Here is an 18,188-nt window from a genome sequence, read left to right on the forward strand (position 1 = left end):
ACCCTAGGCAGAGAATCACACCCTCGCTGCTGCCTGCCCACCTTCCATCACCCATTGTTAGGAGGTTTGGAGTCACAGCTGCAGGCTGGTCTGGGCAGCAGCTTCCCAGGTGTGTGACCCGGGGAGGGGCCCTTAACCTTCCTAAATTTTAGGATGCACATGTCTTGTCTGATCCCCTCCTCCTCCACTTTCCCCTTCTTTTTCTTCCCTCCAAAATTTTCTACGGCAATAGTTCTCAAATTTGAGCGTGCGTCAGCATCCCCTAAGGGGCTTGTTAAAGGCCCCAGAGTTTCTGATCCAGTACCTCTGGGGTGGGGCCTGAGAATCTGCATTTCCAGCCGTTCCCAGGTGGGGCCGAGGCTGCTGTGCCAGGCGCCAGGCTTTGAGCAGCCTGCTCTACTGCACAGCGCTCTCCCCGTGCCTCTCTGAGCTCATCCTACCCTGCGGCCCATTGGATAAAAGCTGCCCAAGCCAGAGCTGCTGCCTCCACCCGTCCCTCGTCCCTCCCTGCACACCTTGCACTCTGTGGCTGCTCCAGCAGTACCTGGGACTGATCCAGGGCTTGGGGGATCGGGGTGACGGGAGCAGCTTCCCGCCTCACTGTCCAGCTTGGAGCCCCCGTGTTGGCCCCTGTCCTTGTTGACTGCTGCCTGGACACGTGCACAGCACAGCGAGCAGCCCTTGCTGGGAGGCCGACGCTGAGCCAGAGCTCAGCGTTGCAGGAGGTTTACCAGGGCCTGCTCCTGAGAGCAGCACCCATGGGAGCCAGTTGGAACAGGTGGAGTGGGCGAAGGGAGAGATTGGGCCGTGATGCAGCCTCGGGAGCCAGGGCCAAGCCCGGAAGCCCTGTGGAGAGCTGAGATGGCCCTTCAGAACTGTCCTGACTTGGGGTAAGTGGCCTTGACACCCCACATGCCTCAGCCATTGGATGTGAGCCTCCCTGGGACGGGGTGAGCTTGGGCGAGTGCTCTTGGCAGCTGAGTAAGTCCCCTGCCCTCCAAGGGGCTGACAGCCGAGAGCCTTCCAGGGGCTGTCCCAGCAGGGGCAGCCTCCAGTGCTGGTGGAGTTTGGGCTGCAGGTTGCAGCATCTACCACATGACCAGAACCTGGGCAAGCTGCCAGACACGGGTCAGAGGCCTTCTCATGCCCCCCGCTGCCCTCTGTCCCATCCCTAGGCTTCATGGCCCTACTTGTACCCTAAACCTTGCCTCCATCCTCAGCCCCAAACCCAAAGCTCTACTGCTGCCCGTCCAGCACACAGACCCCCAGCAGGGCCACCTGCCCACGGTTTTGCTAAGAGTCGACCTCTGAATCTTACTTTTTCTCGGCTAGGCCGTCCTGCAGCCCAGGGGCCCATCCCCGTTTACACTAGATGAGGAGTAAACAGACCGATGCTGTTCTCCTCAGATAAAGCGGCAGTGCTGCCTCGCTCGCCTCGCCCAGGACGTCGGCGCGGGTGCCGTGAGCAGCAGCTCCTGGAGCACGCACCCTCCGCTGTCCTGAGATGGCCCATGGGCCTGGAGCTCGAGGGGTTCAGCACTTCTGACCCCGATGTCAGGCTGGGTGCAGGGGGACGAGGCTCCCCTTGGAGTAAGCCTTAGAGGGGCGACCTTGGAGTTGTCAATGCTCTTGAGCACCTGGTACCCAGCGTCTGAGCTTTGCAGGTTTCTTGTCTGGAAAGTGGATGATGATTGCTTCCTGGGAGGGAGATTATGAGGATTACATGCAGATTGTTAACATAGTGCCTGCATATAGGAAGCAAGAGTGTTGTTGTTGTTACTGTTCTTTTTATTCATAATTTCAGAGAAAACCACTGGTTGAGACTTGATGCGTAGCAGTCAGGAGCATGGGTTAGATTCTGCTTCTGCCCCCTGCCAGCTGTGTGACCCTGGGCATGTTACTTAATCTCTCTGTTCCTCAGTCTGATCCCCTGAGAAGTAGGTATAAATAGAACCTACCCTCACAGGGCATTTGAGGGGGTATAAGAGTAAGACAGGCACAACTGAGAGTGAATTCATTCATTCACTGAGCCTGTCTGAGTGGTGGTGATGGTAAGGAGGAAGAAGAGGTGGGGGTGGTGACAGTTTGCAGGCTCAGATGTCCCCAGGGCAGAGGATGGAAGGACAAAGGAAAGGAGTGGGAGGAGGGTAAGGTATCCGAGAGAGTGGGAATCGACTGGACCTTGAGACCAGAAGGGTAAACTGAGACCCCAAGGGCGGGGCAGCCTGAGTGCACCTCCTAACTGGTAGCAGAGTCAGAACCTGAGGCCCTGTGCCCTGTGGGGGTTGCCACGTGTCCTGAGGAAGCTCACAGGACGGGTGTGGCCTGATGGCCCTGTGCCCACAGCAGGGGAGGACGCGGGCAGGTGGTTCTGGAGGGCGACAGGCAGATGGTCGCCTCCAAGGAACAGGAGGGTGTTGGCGGGAGGGCCGCGGCCTGCGTAAGAGAGAGGTTGGCTGCCGGAAGAAGCCAGGGCCTGCTCTGCATGTGGGGTGGTCAGCCAAGTTAGCCCCGACCCCGAGAGCTGGACTCAGCTGTCCCCCAGCAGCCAAGCCAAACCGTGACCCCCAGGATGGGGAGGAGCAGCTGCTCCTCTGCTGGAGCTACAGAGTGGATCACCTGGTGGAGCTGAACAGCTTTGCTCAGAGGTCAGCAAACCACAGGCCAAATCTGGCCCTCTACTTGTTGTTGTAAATAAAGTTTTATTGGAACACAGCCATTCCCATTCACTTACAGCTTATGTATGGATGATTTCGCATTATAGCGGCAGTTGCCACACAGACCACTTGCAAAGCCAAAACTTTTTCTCTCAAGCCCTTTACAGAAAATGTTTGCTGACCCCTGCTCTTTTGAAGGGGTCTTTCTGAAGTCCAGGAAGCCAGGCCTGTCTCTGGAACTTGCTGATTTTGCTATCTTGGAAGATGATCCTCCTTCCTCAGTCTCAGTTTCCTCTTCTGTAAGTGGGGAGAGTATAATGCTGAATTGGCTGTAAAGATCCCCCAGGACAAGGCAGGCAGGAGAGAGTTTTGCAAATCGCAACACAATTACTACATGCACCTGTCAGTTGTTGTTTTCCAGGGTCAACCTACTTAAACCCCCTTCTCATCCTCAGGTCGAGCCACACAGCACCCCCACAGGCTGCCCTTGGTGGCGGGCTTTCCCTTTACAAGCTTAATCGTACTATTCTTTTATTCTTCATTTTATTGTGTATATTTTTAAGTATCTTCACAAAGTTCTGCCACCATCCCACCATACATTACCAAAACCTTTTCCTCACTCAGAAGAGAAACCCCCCCATTAAACAGTAACTCCCTGTTCCCCCCCTCTCCTCCCGCTGGCCCCTGGTAACCTGTAATCATCTTTCTGTGTCTGTGAATTTGCGTATTACAGGTATTTCATCAAAGTGAAATCATGGCGGTAGTTATCCCTTTGTTTCTGGCTTATATCACTCAACACGATATCTTCCAGGTTTATCCAGGTTGCAGCGTGTCTCAGAACTTCATTCCTGTATGTGGCTGAATAACATTCCATTGCGTGGAGAGTCCACATGTTGTCTACCCGTTACTTGCTGATGGGCACCTGGCTTGTTTCCATCTTTTGGCCCTTGTGAACAGTGCTTCAGTGAACACTGGTGCACAAGTATCTATTAGACTCCCTGCTTTCATTTTTGGGGGGTCTACACTGAGAGTAGATGTGCTACCTCTTTTTAACCTGATTTTTCCTGCCTAAACGTTGTTGATGGGCATGGAAGTGGGACCCATGCCCAGGTGTGATTTGACCCAGGGTGCAGAGGTCTCTTCATCTTCAATATTAAAACTGCTCCTTTTTGCTGAACGCATAGGACATATCGAGCACTATGCTAAGTGCGTTCCCTCTGTTGAACCATTTAAACCTCCCTGTAGGAGATGTTCATTCAACAGATACTGACTGAGTGCCTACTATGTGCCAGGTACTACCTTCTAGGTCTTGAGACTAGAGCAGCAAGTGAGATAGAATTCCTGCCCTCAAGGAGCACACAGACCCATTAACAGGAAAGGCAGCGAATAAAGAAATTAAGGAAGGATAAAATCTGGAGTGAGGCCTTGAGGAGGAGCACCATGGAGAGAAACAGGGCAGGGAAGGGGCATACTGAGCAGTGGGTGGGCTAGAGGGGTGAGCGCTTTTCAACAGGGTGATCAGGGGAGTCTTGCACTGAGGAGAGGACATCTGAGCAAAGAGCTAGGCCAGGTGGTTTTCTGGGGGAAGGACGTTCCAGGTAAAGGGACTAGCAGTGCAAAGGCCCTGAGGTAGGAGTGTGCCCCCCACACTGGGTCCATCACAAGCAGGTGGGTGTGGCTGGAGTGAGTGAAGGGAAGCGGTGGGGGTAGGACATTGGGGAGGTTGGGGCGGGCAGGTGAGCTATGTGGGCCAAGGTGAGGACTTGGGCTATTATTCCAAGTGACATGGGAGCCCCGGAGGGCTCTGAGCGGAGGACCGATGTGGTCTGAACTTTAGCAGGATCCTACTTGGTTAGGACAAGGTGTAGGGGCTCGGGTGGATGCAGGGAGAACAGAGCTGCAGCATTGGTCCAGGGGACAGAGGCTAGTGGGTTTGGGCTGGGGAATGGGTAGCAGAGGGGGCTTGAGCAGTGCTCAGATTCCAAGTGTGTTTTGAAGGCAGAGTCACCCGATTTTGCTGGCTCCTTAGAAGTCGGTTCTCTTATCATCCCCAAGTGGGGAAGGGTTTGCCCCATGTCCTGTAACTTTAAGGGGCCAAGGCAGGATTTGAACCCAGGCCCGGACCCCCCCCAGAGTCTTGGGCCTTAACTGACCCCTGTGTTCTCCGAAAGCACTCGAGAGCGAGCTGCCGGGACCAGCCTCGCCCCGGCCCCCCACGGTCCGCTCCTGGTCAGCCTGAACTCACCCCGTCCCTCTGTTTCCCAGGACGTCCAGGCCTGGGTGCTTGGCCACCCCCTTCTGCAGTCTCAGAGACTGGGGTACGTGTCAGCATCACTGCGCCCGACTCGGAGCAAAGGGACAGGGGAGACAGGTAGCTGGAAACGGAGAGGGCTGGGCAAATGCCCTGAGGTCATGTGGGCTGACCTGCATGGTGTAGAAGGCGCTCAGCCCCTGGAGTCAGACCAGCCTGGGTCCAAGCCTTGACGCTGCTCCTCCTGCTGTGTGACCCTGGGTGGGTGACACTACCTCTCTGGGCCTCTGTTTCCTCCCTTGATAGACAGGGCTAATTGGACTACTTATACCTCTGCTCTATGACCCACAACTATGGTGACAAGAAAGCAGTTTTGCTGCTGAAACATCCTCCCAAAGGCTGAGGTGGCTCATGATTCTTTAAGCCATTCATTCCTCAGGTAACCTTCCTGAGTGCCTACTACGTGCTGGCACCATAGCTGTGAGCCAGAGGGAACACAGAGTGCTTGCCTGGCAGGGGAGACAGGTGCTGACCAAATCAGTATGAGCCTGATAGGTGTGTTAAAAAAAAAAGCTGCTATGGAAACCTGGGGGGGCAGTGGGTGGTTAATCAGGTGACATTTCAGCCATAAACAGATAATGGAAAGAGGCCAGGTGAGGGTTTAGGCAGAGGTGCTAACTTGCATGCAGCTAACACTTATTGTGGGCACACTGCGTGCCAGGCTCTGTGCCCAGCACATGAAGTGCGTTACCTGGTTCAGTCCTGCTGTAGCTCTTTGAGGTGGGTACTCTTCCTACAACCGCTTGAGCCTCAGTTTCCCACATCTAGGAAATGGGGTCAGTTCCACTGCCCTCACCAGATAGCTTTAAGTCTTAGAGATGCTGCCGGCAGAGCGCGGCTTGGAGCTCGCTGGGCGGTCGAGAGCTGTTCCCGGGCAGGGGGCAGCCTTGGCCCCGTGTGGCAGGGCAGCTCGCCAGCTCGGGGGCAGGCCCTGCCGTGTTTCCACTGTGGCCAGGGATGCTCTCACTTCTGTCTTCCTGTCCTGGAGGCCGGAAGGAAGAGGGAGAGGGGCACTGGGCTTCTGGGACCCTCTTCAAACAGGACAGGCCGCAGGGCAGGGAGCAGGGCCGGGTGGGGGCGACCCCGGGCCCCAGCTCCCTTCACCCGCAGGTTGGAGCCCCCCGATGTGGGGCTGGAACGGCCTTTCGGGGGGTCTCTGCTGACCTCCTTATCTAAGTCGGGGATCCTCAAACCCGGAGAGGGAAGGGGCTCTGTGGAAATCCCGTAGTAATTCCAGGAAGAGCAGAGCCAGGAGCCAGGGCGGTCCAGGCGTGTCCAGGCCACCCAGGGGTCAGCTCACGGGGCAGAGACTTGCCGTCCTGCCAGGGCCGTGTCCTCTGTGCTCAGGAAATATCTGTTGAACGAGTGAGTGAGATGGGAAGAATCCCCACGCCCAGGCTAGAATTCTGCCTCCAATTTGGGCCAGTCGCCCTCCCTGGGAGAGTTGTTCCACCTTGCTGAGCCTCAGTTTCCCAGAATGAGATCACAAACCCTCCCGGTCAGTGCCTGAGCAGGGATTTGAGCCCTCGTCTACAGGACTCCAGGGCTGACCCACACTGCATCCTCCTGCTTCGACATACCCATTTAACTCACCCCTTCATGTAGAAAACACTTTACTGAGCACCTGCTACGTACCTGGCACCATTCTAGGCTCTGCAGATTCAGCCAGGAGCTGGACCCGTGCGGTCCCTGCTCTCGGGGAACTTATATTCTAGAAGAGGGAGGCCGATATTAACCAGATAACCAAAGAGAACAGGGATAGTGGTCAGTGCGCGGGGGGTGCAGGATGGAATGGAGGGGGGGAAGGAGGTGGTGCCATACTTGAGTGCAGCCAGCCATGTCCGTAATCTGAAAAATAGTTAAAATGTAAAGCTTGTTGGTACCACAGACCTCAGACCAGCAGAAGACACGTCAGAGGGGAGGGGAAGGAAATCAGTCATGGAAACCTCACAACCAACCTGAGAAGGCCTTGGGGAGCCGCCTGGGGAGGGGTTTGGGCGCCTCCTCTCCAGCTGCCTCTGTTCCAGGTGAAGCAGATCATGGAGGAGGCCGTCACGCGCAAGTTCGTCCACGAAGACAGCAGCCACATCATCTCCTTCTGCGGTGAGTCGTGGCCCGTGGCCTTGTTACGTGGGCCGTCTCAGGGACGTGACCGCGTTGTTCTTGCATGTTTTTTTCCTTTGAAACGCCATAGTTATTTTCGGATTCCATCTGGAGAATCTGGAAATAAAAGTCCTGAGAAATGAAACATGACTTCTGCAGCCTGGTGAAGAGGTAACCGCAGCTGACGCTGGAGGTTTTCCTCCCTGCCCCGTGAGCTCAGTTGTTACTGACCAACACTACACGCGGCCAGTGGCTTTGCATCCGAGGAGTGGGGTCAGTGTTCTTTACTCTCTCTGAGTAAGATTGTTAGGGTAAAGGGAAAGGATGCACGGGGGCTAAGTTTTAAAAATAGGGAGTACCAGGCCATCAGCACATCCTGAAGGATCGAGTCCAGCTGGCTCAGCAGGGAAGGCAGGCCCGGGGCTCAGAGCGTGCCTCCAACCTTGTCTCCTTGAACCACTGATGCTCACGAGATCCCAGAAATAACCTCATGGCAGGTTCTTATAGTACTTCCACGGTGGCTAGAGACGTGTGTTTAGTGTGTCCCTAAAGTCAGGACTGAGCTGATGATCGACGTGTGCACGTACATGGGACTGTTTCTTTCTCCCCGAAAGGCTTTTCCTTGAGTATTTGAGGTGCCTCATTTAGGGCTTGTTCCCCTCCCGCCATCTCCACCCCATGGGGAGGCCTGAGAGAGGAGAGGGGGCAGCCCCTCAGCTTCCGGGCCCGTGGCAGGGCACCACGGGGCAGGCCCGGCATGTGCACACACGCCATGAGCTTGGAGGCCACCGAGGGCCCGCCACCCCCTTTGCAGACAGACAGACCTGGCGCCACGTCCCATCTCTGCCACCTTCTTCTTGGGGGACCCTGAGCAAATCTTTGTTTTTTTCAACATGGGGATGTTTCATTAAATCATATACACATATATGTATGTGTACATATTGCTTATATGTATGTGTGCATGTGTGCTTAGTTCATTTTTATTTGCAATTGAAATAATACGCATGTCTATTTCAGAACTTGCCAATGATACCTACCAGTTAAAGGCTCAGAGAAACAGCAAGTGATGAAAGCGATCATCATTCTCGAACTCTGATCAAAGTTTCTGGGTGGGAGAAATTTGTTGACACTAAATGAGGCCCAGAGAATCTCCTTGAGATTTCTTTTATTCACTGTTCTGGAGAAGCCATTGTCTGAATGAATGGAACAATATCTACAAAACCTGAATAGATAATTAACTTATTTCAATATAAACAGATAGAAAGTACTGTATGGAAGTGAAAATTAAGGTACTTACGAGAGCCTCACCCAGATAATTTAAATCCATGGGCAGATCAGGCAATATGTGGGCATTCCCTGAAAGGCAAGTAATTGCCAACAAAACAAAACCAAAAAATGACAAAGAAAAGCAGTTACCCCCAAACCTCTCACCTGCTGTCAGAAAAGTGTCACATTTCTCCTTAAGTTAAGACAGCCTTGGTCAAGATTTTAACCCTCGGAGAACCAGTTTGTGCTTCTGTGAAATGACTGAGACTTGACAGTGCATGAGTTTTGTTGCACTGATTAGGTAAGATAAACCTTAACACTGACACCCAGAAGATGTCTGGTACAGAAGATCTTTTATTATGTACTCACATTTGCAATAAACATTGATTATGCACCTATTGCATACCATCGTGAGCTCCCAGTCTACTGTGTAAGACAGAAGTAAGAAGATACTCAGTAGAAGGCCAAAAATACCAGGAGTTAGATAGGGCCAGTCAGAATGGCCTGCATGGGCCGCTTTCCTAGAAGGGAACACTGAGGTCCAGAAAGGGAAACAGTTAGCCTGTGGCCACACAGCAAGTTAGTGGTAGAGCTGGGACTACACCCCAGGTCTTTTGCTCTGAAGAGGGCTGAACAGGGCCTCCAGGAGAAACACAGAAATGGGAAGATTATGACATGATGTTCTCTTCAGAGGTCCTTCAGGTAAATGCAGGTGCTATGAGCACAGCTTGGGCTCAGATCTGGGTTCATATCCTGGCTCCATTGCTCATTTGCTGTGTGTCCCTGGGCAAGCCAGGTCACCTCTCTGAGCCTCAAGTTTCCACATATGATACATGTGAATGGTTTTCTTTTTCTCTGTGGCGAAGGTTGTATGAGATCAATAAATGTACACTGTTGCCGTGATTATAATATTGATGATGATGATGATGGTGATGATTCTTTAACTCAGACAAAGCCCTACATCATGTGGTTCCAGTTTCCCTGCCCTTGGACAGAAAGAAGAGCTAATGCTCATAAAGCACTTACTGTGTGCCAGGCTCTGTGCTAAGTGTCTTCCGTGCATTTCTTGAGAAGCCGGGGTTCAGAGGGGAAGCAATTGCCGACAGACACACAGCTGGCTGGTGGCCAGGAGAGGATGTGAACAAGTGATGTTCTGACCTCGGGCAGCCAGTGTGGGTTACCCGCTGAGCGTCCCTGTCCCCTTTGGAGGGTGCGGCAGGGGGCGAGGCTGCACGCTTTCCCCCGTGCTGCTGCCCTCATGATTTTCGTGATTCCGGGGCCCCGGCTCTCCAAGGCACCTCTGTCTGCCTGAAGCTCCGAGCCGGGCTGGTGCTGGAGAGTGTGGCCAGGGCAGGGCCTGCTGACCGCTGTGTCCCCGCAGCGGCTGTGGAGGCGTGCGTCCTGCACGGGCTGCGGCGGCGGGCGGCCGGCTTCCTGCGCAGCAACAAGATCGCAGCTCTCTTCATGAAGGTGGGCAAGAGCTTCCCACCCGCCGAGGAGCTGAGCCGCAAGGTCCAGGACCTGGAGCAGCTGATCGAGAGCGCGTGAGTGCCGGGCCCAGGGCACAGGCTGGGGCACAATCCCACGGGCGATCCACACCCCTCCCCAGGCTCAGGTCTTCCTCTTCTGAAGCTGCTCTGGGCTGTCCCTCAAGCCTGCCTGACTGTGCCCGCACCTCAGGGCCTTTGCACAGGCTCCTTCCTTCATCCAGCTCAGCCTTCCCCTGATCTTTCATAGCCGACTCCTTGTCCTTCAGGCCTCCCCCTGGATTGGTAGATGACAGCCCCTGCCTGTGCTTCATACCACCATGTCCTTCCTATCTCTATCACCATCTGGAATTATCCATTCATTCATCTACTGGATCGTCATCTGTCTCCCCTACTTGACTCTAAACTCTGTGAGAGCAGGGACTGCGTCTTGTTATGCCCCGTTATGTCCCCACGGTCTGGGACAGTGCTTAGCAGCTGGTAAATACCCAAGAAGCAGTGGTTGAATAAGTGCTCACTGTGTACCAGTCCCTGTTCTAAATGCAATGTGACCAAAATTGCATAGAACCAGTTTGGTCTCTGTCCACATGAACCAGATGTTAAGGTCTCCGGTTAACCTCATGCTGAATGCAACCGTCGAAAGGGAGAGGTAGCTTCACTTGCTCACCTTGATGGCTGGTGGTGTGTGCATGGGCTGAGCGTGTATACATAGGAGAATGTTCTGTCAGATCCACCCCCTTGGAGTCTCAACAGCACAGCAGAACCCGCATCCTGGAGCCTGTTCCAGGATGTCACATAGATTTTACCTCCTGTTGATGGTAGCAGCCTCCCAGAGGACTGTGTTGCAAAGGATTCTGAGGCTGTGATTCAGCTTCATGGGAAGGAATGCGTGGATTGATTGGCCATGTCTGTTATGGGCAAGGGAAGAGAGAGAAAGACCTGTGTGCCATGTGTTTGTGCCTCTGCCCTGGGTGATCACCTTGTTTCCCTGAAAGAAAAACAGCTGCTTTCTTCTTTGCCCTTCAGGCCCTGTGTGCCCAGGGCTACTGGCCTCGTGCATGGTGGGCATAGCTCCGGGCTTGACTCTGCCAGCTCACTTTTGGAATCTGACTTCCCAGTCACCTGGTCCTCGGGGCACCTGCTGACCCATATGCTAAATTCCCAGGTGTTTCCTGATAATGTCTGAAAAGTCAGGGCTTGCATGGGACTCCCATGATATCAGAGGAATTAGAGACTCCCATGCCAGGTGGTAAGGGAGAGCCAACCATTCGTGCATGCGATCACTCCTTCATCAACACGCTTTCTGAGCTCCTACTCAGGCACCATGCTAGGACCTGGAGATGCAGGCAAGGCCCCTGCTTGCCACATGGTAGACACTCAATAAATATTTTATTTTAAAAATATAAGGGAGCTGCTGAGTCCAGGCCCTCAAGGTCACCGTGTAAAGGGGAGGACAAGAATAGTAAGTGGGAAGGTAAGGGGCTCGGGGGGCCCCGAGGACGGACCCCTCCCTCAATTAGGGCTGGTCTGAGAGGGCTTCCTGCAGGAGGAGATGTCCACTCTGAGACCTAAAGAGTGAGAAAGGACTGGCCCGGGAGCGGGGCAGGGAGAGAAGCCAGGAGGAAGCAGAGGGAGGAAGTCAGCCTCAGGGCTGTTGCTGTCTCCATCTGGCTGGGAAGGGGTGGTGGTCAGGGGAGCAGGTGGAGGGGTGAATAGGGCAAGGTCATGGGGTGCCTGGCTGGTCACGTTAAAGAGCTAGGACTGTATCCCAAGGGCACCGGCGAGCCACTGAAGCATCTATAATTGTGACTCGTCTTGGCCAGCACTCCTTGTCAGCAGAGATAGAAAAGGAGAGGGAGAAGGGAGGGGAGGAAGAGAATGAGATCTGAGAATCCGGCTTGCCGAGCAGTGTCTAGGTGGGTAATCCCATCTCTGTGCACACTAGGGGTTCTTTTTCCATCACCCTCCCCTTTGCTAGGAGCAATGTGGGCCCTCGTTGTTGTTTTATTTGCCATTCCTTTATTTCTTAGAGAGATTGAACGTTTCTCCATTTTGAATTGCTCCCGTGGATTTCCTCTTTGGTGAATTGTCCGTTCTCATCCTTTGCTGGTTTCGAAGGCGGAATCAGATCCAGGGCCTCCAGGACAACGTGCGGAAGCTGCCGAAGCTGCCCAACCTGTCCCCGCTTGCCATCAAGCACCTGTGGATCCGCACAGCTTTGTTTGAGAAAGTCCTGGATAAAATTGTGCATTACCTTGTGGAAAACAGCAGGTGAGGCGAAGACCCGCTACCTCGGTGTGCTCTGCCTCCCCCTGCTGGCCGTCGTGGGAGGTACACCCTCTTGCCCAAAGCTCCTTTCTGGTTCCCCCAACCCCTCTAATATGTGCTCAATTTCAAAGTGATTAAATAAAGTCCCCCGGATGTTTAACCGTAGACTAGCCTAACTTAGCACCTTGAGAAGAGTCAGGTGTTTAAAAGCAATGCAGGGTCTTTGGACTTAGGGTGACGTATAGGAATCTTGGGTTTTGTCCACTTTCTGTGAATTAAGAATCAGCTAGTGTAGCTGCCTCTCTTACCTCTTTAGAAAATGGGATGTGGATCTCTGCCATTGCAGGGAAGAGGGGAGAATGGAAGTTGGCAGGTATGTATTTTGGAAATGCATAGTGAAGCTTTTCGTACTTTTCTCCCTAGCTCAGATTATCCTGATGTACAGGTTTTGTAGCAGGAATTCTCTTAGAAATTCATTCATTCGTCTAACAAATATTTAATAAGAACCTACTATGTGCCAGGCAATAATCTAAATGTTGGGGATACAATGGTTTGACCTGTCATGTTAAAGAGCTTGGACTTTATCCCAAGGGGAGTGGGTAGCTCTGATAGTCCTATAATCTGAAATTCCTGAGGACTGACACTTTTTCTCAGCCCCTGAGAAAGAGGCAGTGGGAGGCAAGAAAGAAGGAGGCGGGGAGAGACGTGAGATAGAGTGGTGTGTGTGTGGGGAGAGAGAGAGCGCGCTGAGAATCTCCCCATCTTTTAGTGTATGAAAGTGTCTGTTTAACCACATCTTCACACACACTGGGTATTATTAATATCTTTTCCCTTTTTACCCATTTGCTAGGAAATATGTTTGAATGTGCAGAGCAAAGTTTTTCTCCTGGAACTCACATTCTAGTGGGCAAACAGGCAAATAGCAAAGTCCATAATATATGATAAGTGTTCCAAAGGAGGCATAGGGTTTAATTTCCTCTGGGTGACCAGGGAAAGTGTCCTGGAAGAACTGAGCATTTCAAGCTTCCATTTTAGGGTTGTAGATTTTATTCAGTGAAGGTGAAGGGGATGAGGGAAGAGCGTTCCAGATGGAGGGAACAGCAGGTGAAAGGCCTGGAGCAAGAGGGCATGTTTGAGGAGCTGAGAGAAATCCTGGCTGCAGTGAGCCTCTTCATCTTGTAGTAAATTCCAACACGTCTCTGCCCTCTTTCCTCTTATGGGGCCTCTGCTCTTTAATTATTGCCTTTGGCAGGTGACCCTGTTTTTTCCTGCTTAACTAAGTTGTTCAGAAAGGAATTATTCCTTTATTTGAGCAGTGATGCTATATTTTTTTAAACTTTTTACTTTGAATTTCCAAATCACATAGAAGTTGCAAAAATAGTGCAGAGAGTTCTCATGTACCACTAACTTCCCCAGTGATAACATCTGACACAACCATTGTACAGTTATCAAAACAGGATATTGACATTGGTACGGTACTGTTAACTACAGACTTGTTGATTTGGATCCCACCAGTTTTTATATGTGTTCTCTTGTTTTTGGTAGGTAGTTCTGGGGAATTTTAATGCATGTACAGTTTTATGTAACCTATTCCACAATCAGGATGCAGAACTGTTCCAAAGAAACTCATTACCCTAAAGAAACTCCCTTGGGCTCCCCTTCCCCCAACCCCACCCCTTCTTCTGCACAGCAGCATTCCCAAGGCTTGTTATCACGTAAGTCTGCTGATTTGGGAATGGAAACTGCAAGACTGAATGGAAAGCATCTCAAAGTATTACCTTCGGAGTTGACACTGAGATGTATAGATTTGATACTGAGCATATACAAGGCATGTCACTTGTGGCTCATCTGGTATTCTGGTCGATAGAGGATTTCACTGGGGTGAAGGTGCAATGCTAGGACCTTCCTGTAGTGTGAGTCCTCCTGCTCTCAGGCCCCTGCTGTGGCTATTCCTGTACGTCATTGTTTAATCCTCCCAGCAGCCCTGAGGTCCGTCTTCCCAATCTGCAGCTGAGGACGCTGAAGCTCAGAGATCACTCACTGAGGGAGGAAGTGGTGAGCTGGGCCCCCACCCAGGCCTTTCTGGCTCCAGGCCTGAGCCTTTCTCCATTTGCTGTATGATGGGAATAGTTGACCCAGTTGGGTATAGCCCAAGCACCCACCTGCTGTGTGGCCTCCAGCAAGTCACTTACCCTCTCTGAGCCTGAGGTCCCTTGGAACGTGGAAACAAGATCCTTTCCAGCTCTGAAATTCTTTTAGTTTCTAGACTGTGCGAGTTTTCAAGGAATTAGAATCCAGTACACAACTGGGACAAAAATAAAACAATACAGAAACAGTGCGTACATTGGGTTGTCAGCATCAAACGTTGTTTTGAACAGCCGGGGGTGGGGGTTATTTTGAGCATATTGAGCCAGCGTCATCCACATTTGATATGGAGGCAGAAAGGGCTGGTAATGCAGGCTTTCAGTCTACAGTGCAGCTAATCAGCTTTTTATTGCCTCAGTAATATTAAGAATGCAGATGTCGTCTGTGCCTCTAAGTGAATTCCCATTTGAAATGGAAAATGCAGTAGAAGCAGATAGAATCAGCCAGGCCCAGCAGCCTCCTGGTTATTATTCCTGGTATTCTCATGAGAGCTGTGTTTTGACTACATATTAAGCAGTTACACACAGGCTCCACGCTAAGTGCCCCATATCTACTGTCTGTCTCTCTCTTTTTAAAAAGTCCTTTCAGGGAAGCGGATGTAGCTCAACTGGTAGAGCATCTGCCTGCCATATGGAGGGCCCAGGGTTCGATACCCAGGGCCTCCTGACCTATGTGGTAAGCTGGCCCATGCTGCTGCATGCAAGGAGTGCTGTGCCACGCAAGGGTGCCCCAGCATAGGGGAGCCCCATGCACAAGGAGTGCGCCCCACAAGGAGAGCCACCTGCGTGAAAAAAAACGCAGCCCGCGCAGGAGTGGCACCACACACACGGAGAGCTGACACAGCAAGATGATGCAACAAGAAAGAGAGGCAGTGTCCCAGTGCCGCCTGACAATGCAAGCAGATGCAGAACACACAGCGAATGGACAGAGAGAGCAGACAAAGGCGGGGAGGGGGAGGAAGAGAAATAAATCTTTGAAAAAAAAAAAAAGCCCTTTCAACAGCTCTATGAGACATATCATCACTCCCCATTTTACAGGTGGGGCAGTTGGGGCTCAGGCCAAGAGGGGCGCTGGACCCACTCCTGTCTGCTCTGAACCACTAACCAGAGTCCTGTGCGCTCTGCTGGCCGCCATCTAAACCCGCATGTCCTTTCCTCTCCTCCTAGTAAATACTATGAGAAGGAAGCTCTCCTGATGGACCCCGTGGACGGCCCCATTCTCGCATCTTTGTTGGGTAAGTGGTCCGCTGCTCTGAGTTCCATCGGGAGCCTGCTCGCAGCTCGCGGGGGCACCTCCTAAGGGCCGCTCTCATCTCGCTCCTGCTTCGTCCATCAAAACTTACCATTCACTGCCCCCCTCTGCCTCTCAGCACCTTGGTCTGATCTGTCCTAAGCAGGGATCTGGGGCATCCCAGCTGGCTGGAGGGAGGCGAGAAGGGAAATGGGTGGCTCGGGTGGTGGCAGATGGGAGGGTGGGACCCCGATCCCCCTGTGCCCCGCAGTGGGGCCCTGTGCCCTGGAGTACACCAAGATGAAGACTGCAGACCACTTCTGGACTGACCCGTCAGCGGACGAGCTTGTCCAGAGGCACCGCATCCACAGCTCGCACCTGCGGCAGGACTCACCCACCAAACGTCCGGCCCTCTGTGTGAGTGGGGTGGCTGGTGGGGCCTTGGGAAGGGGTGGGGACCCCACAGGTCACTCCTGGCCTTGTCCTCCTACCTCCCCCCACCCCACCAGATCCAGAAGAGACACTCAAGTGGCAGCATGGACGACCGGCCATCCCTCTCTGCCCGTGACTATGTGGAATCCCTGCACCAGAACTCCCGTACCACCCTGCTCTACGGCAAGAACAACGTTCTGGTTCAGCCGGTGAGAGTCCATCTCGGGCCCAGACGGGGTCTTCTCTCGGGGATCTGGCTCTGTGTTGCTCATCCATCCATCTGTCCAACCATCATCCATCCATCCACCTACTCACCCATCCATTCATCATCCTTCTTCTAATATCTCCATCCATTCATTCATCCTTATGCCAGTATCTCCAGCCAGGCAGCCAGGCAGCCATCATCCAATCTCTGTATCTGCTCATCATACATGCACTTCCATCCATCCATCCATCTACCCACATTTCTGTCCATCCATTCTTCCATCTACTCATCCATCCATCCCCCATTGGCCCACCTATCCATCCCTCCATCTGTCCATCTTCCCTTCCATCCATTTGTCCATTTATTTGCCAGTCCATCTCTCTACCCACCTGTCCAACCAGCCATCTATCCATCCATTCACTCTTGCTCTCACTCATAGGGCAAACGTTTACACTGCACCTGCTATGTGTTAGATACTTGGAGTGTCAAGAAAATCATATCATGACTAACATTTATTGAGCTTTTCCTATTTGACAGACACTGTGCCAAATGCTTTTCCCTTTATTAACTCATTTAAACCTCCCAACAGCCCTTTGGGGCAGGGTCTATCATTATAGATGATATATAGTGAGACCCTAAGAGGTGACATAAGGGGCAGAGTTAGGTTTGAATTCAGGCAGGTGGCACCAGCACCTGTGCTGTTTAATCACCTTCTATGACCCCTGCCAGGCCCCAGGGAAGGGGAGGGATGGAGACACATGCAGCCCCCACCTCATACCCAGACTCCTTTGGTCTCAGGGCTGGTGTGGTATTTGGGCTCAGCTGGAAGGAAGCAAAGGGAGAGCCGCTGGCCACTTCAGAGCTGTTGGCCACTCCAGCACTTGGTCACCATGAGATCATTCAACAGGTCATTTCTCCCCTCCGAGCCTTAGGATCACCATCAAAATGGGGACACAGCCCTATTTCCTCCCATGTAAGATGTCGTGAATTTAGGATGCACTGTTGTTGTTTTCTTAACATAACCATCAAGAAATTAAAACTGCTGCTTACATTCTATACATTGTTATCTCGCCCCTTGGAGTTTTATTTTACACTTTTTGAAAGAGCCCCTTACGACTTATTGCTCCATTGTTATAAGTACACACAAGGGAGATAATAACTGAAATGCATTGGTTCAGCTATTCCTAAAACTTCTTCACGTTTCAGAGTCCAGTTCTTCTCTGTCACCTTTTGACGTCAGGCCACCGGCGTCCTTATTTTTCTCCCCACTTTGGCTTTCTTTTCCATCAAGAGAGGGGGTCAGCCTGCCGTGGCCCCCGGGCCAAATCTGACCCACTGCCTGTGTTTGTGAATCGTGCTGTTGGAGCACAGCCACATCTGGTAGCTTATCTACCGCCTGTGGCTGCTTTCTTGCTGCAATGGCAGAGCTGAGCAGTTGCAGTTGAGACCGTGTGGCCTGCAAACTCAAAAATATTCCCTATGTAGTCCTTTACTGAAAAAAGTTTGGCAACCCCTATCAGGAGTCCAGGAGATGCAGCACGCCTTGCAAGAGTCTACTCTCATCTCCGGGACCTTTTTGAGACCCAGAAAGTACTTGATTGTTGCTTTGCAAGAAAACATGAGATTATAGGCATCCTTGCAGTGACAAATAATGTATCTGCTTCACCAGTATCACGTCTCTGTCCCACCCCTTCATTACCCAACCTTTCCCCGTTCACAGTAGCTTTTCGATGCAAAGCTGAATCACAGTCCAATCTTTTGAAGACATTTTCAATAGTACTTAAACTCTGCATGGGAGGGAACAGCAGCCACGCACAGAACTGAATTAAAAGTGACGTCAGTATGAGCAGCTCTGAGTTTGCATAAGACCAGGCAATGGCATCTTTGTCACAGATGTGAAATGCCAGTGATTGTAAGACGGTTTCCATTTCAGAGACACTAAAATAGGAAAGAACGGGTAGTTTAGAGTCAGTTAGATACCGCAGTGGGGCCTCCTCATGGATTGTAAACCTGGGTGTGGTTTAACCAAGATGTATGTGAAGGCACACACTAGGTGCTCAATAAATGCTAGTCAGCTGTCTGCT

The 18,188-nt window shown here is 52.2% G+C and overlaps 1 protein-coding gene across 5 annotated transcripts in view; it reads left to right on the plus strand.

Annotated features, from left to right (window-relative positions):
- Window positions 1-18,188, plus strand: part of SGSM1 (small G protein signaling modulator 1) — an 89,734-nt gene that overhangs the window by 23,295 nt on the left and 48,251 nt on the right. For 2 of the 5 annotated variants that reach the window (XM_058281556.2, XM_058281557.2), the window contains exons 3-8: window positions 6,996-7,071; window positions 9,719-9,881; window positions 11,943-12,095; window positions 15,404-15,471; window positions 15,739-15,884; window positions 15,977-16,108. In XM_058281556.2, coding sequence (XP_058137539.1) covers window positions 6,996-7,071; window positions 9,719-9,881; window positions 11,943-12,095; window positions 15,404-15,471; window positions 15,739-15,884; window positions 15,977-16,108 — 738 coding nt within the window. Of the gene's footprint in view, window positions 1-6,995; window positions 7,072-7,230; window positions 9,882-11,942; window positions 12,096-15,403; window positions 15,472-15,738; window positions 15,885-15,976; window positions 16,109-18,188 lie in introns of all 5 variants that reach the window. The other 3 variants (XM_071209838.1, XM_071209837.1, XM_058281558.2) reach the window with 3 other exon arrangements.

Source organism: Dasypus novemcinctus, chromosome 19 (genome assembly GCF_030445035.2).
Source record: "Dasypus novemcinctus isolate mDasNov1 chromosome 19, mDasNov1.1.hap2, whole genome shotgun sequence".
NCBI lineage: Eukaryota > Metazoa > Chordata > Mammalia > Cingulata > Dasypodidae > Dasypus > Dasypus novemcinctus.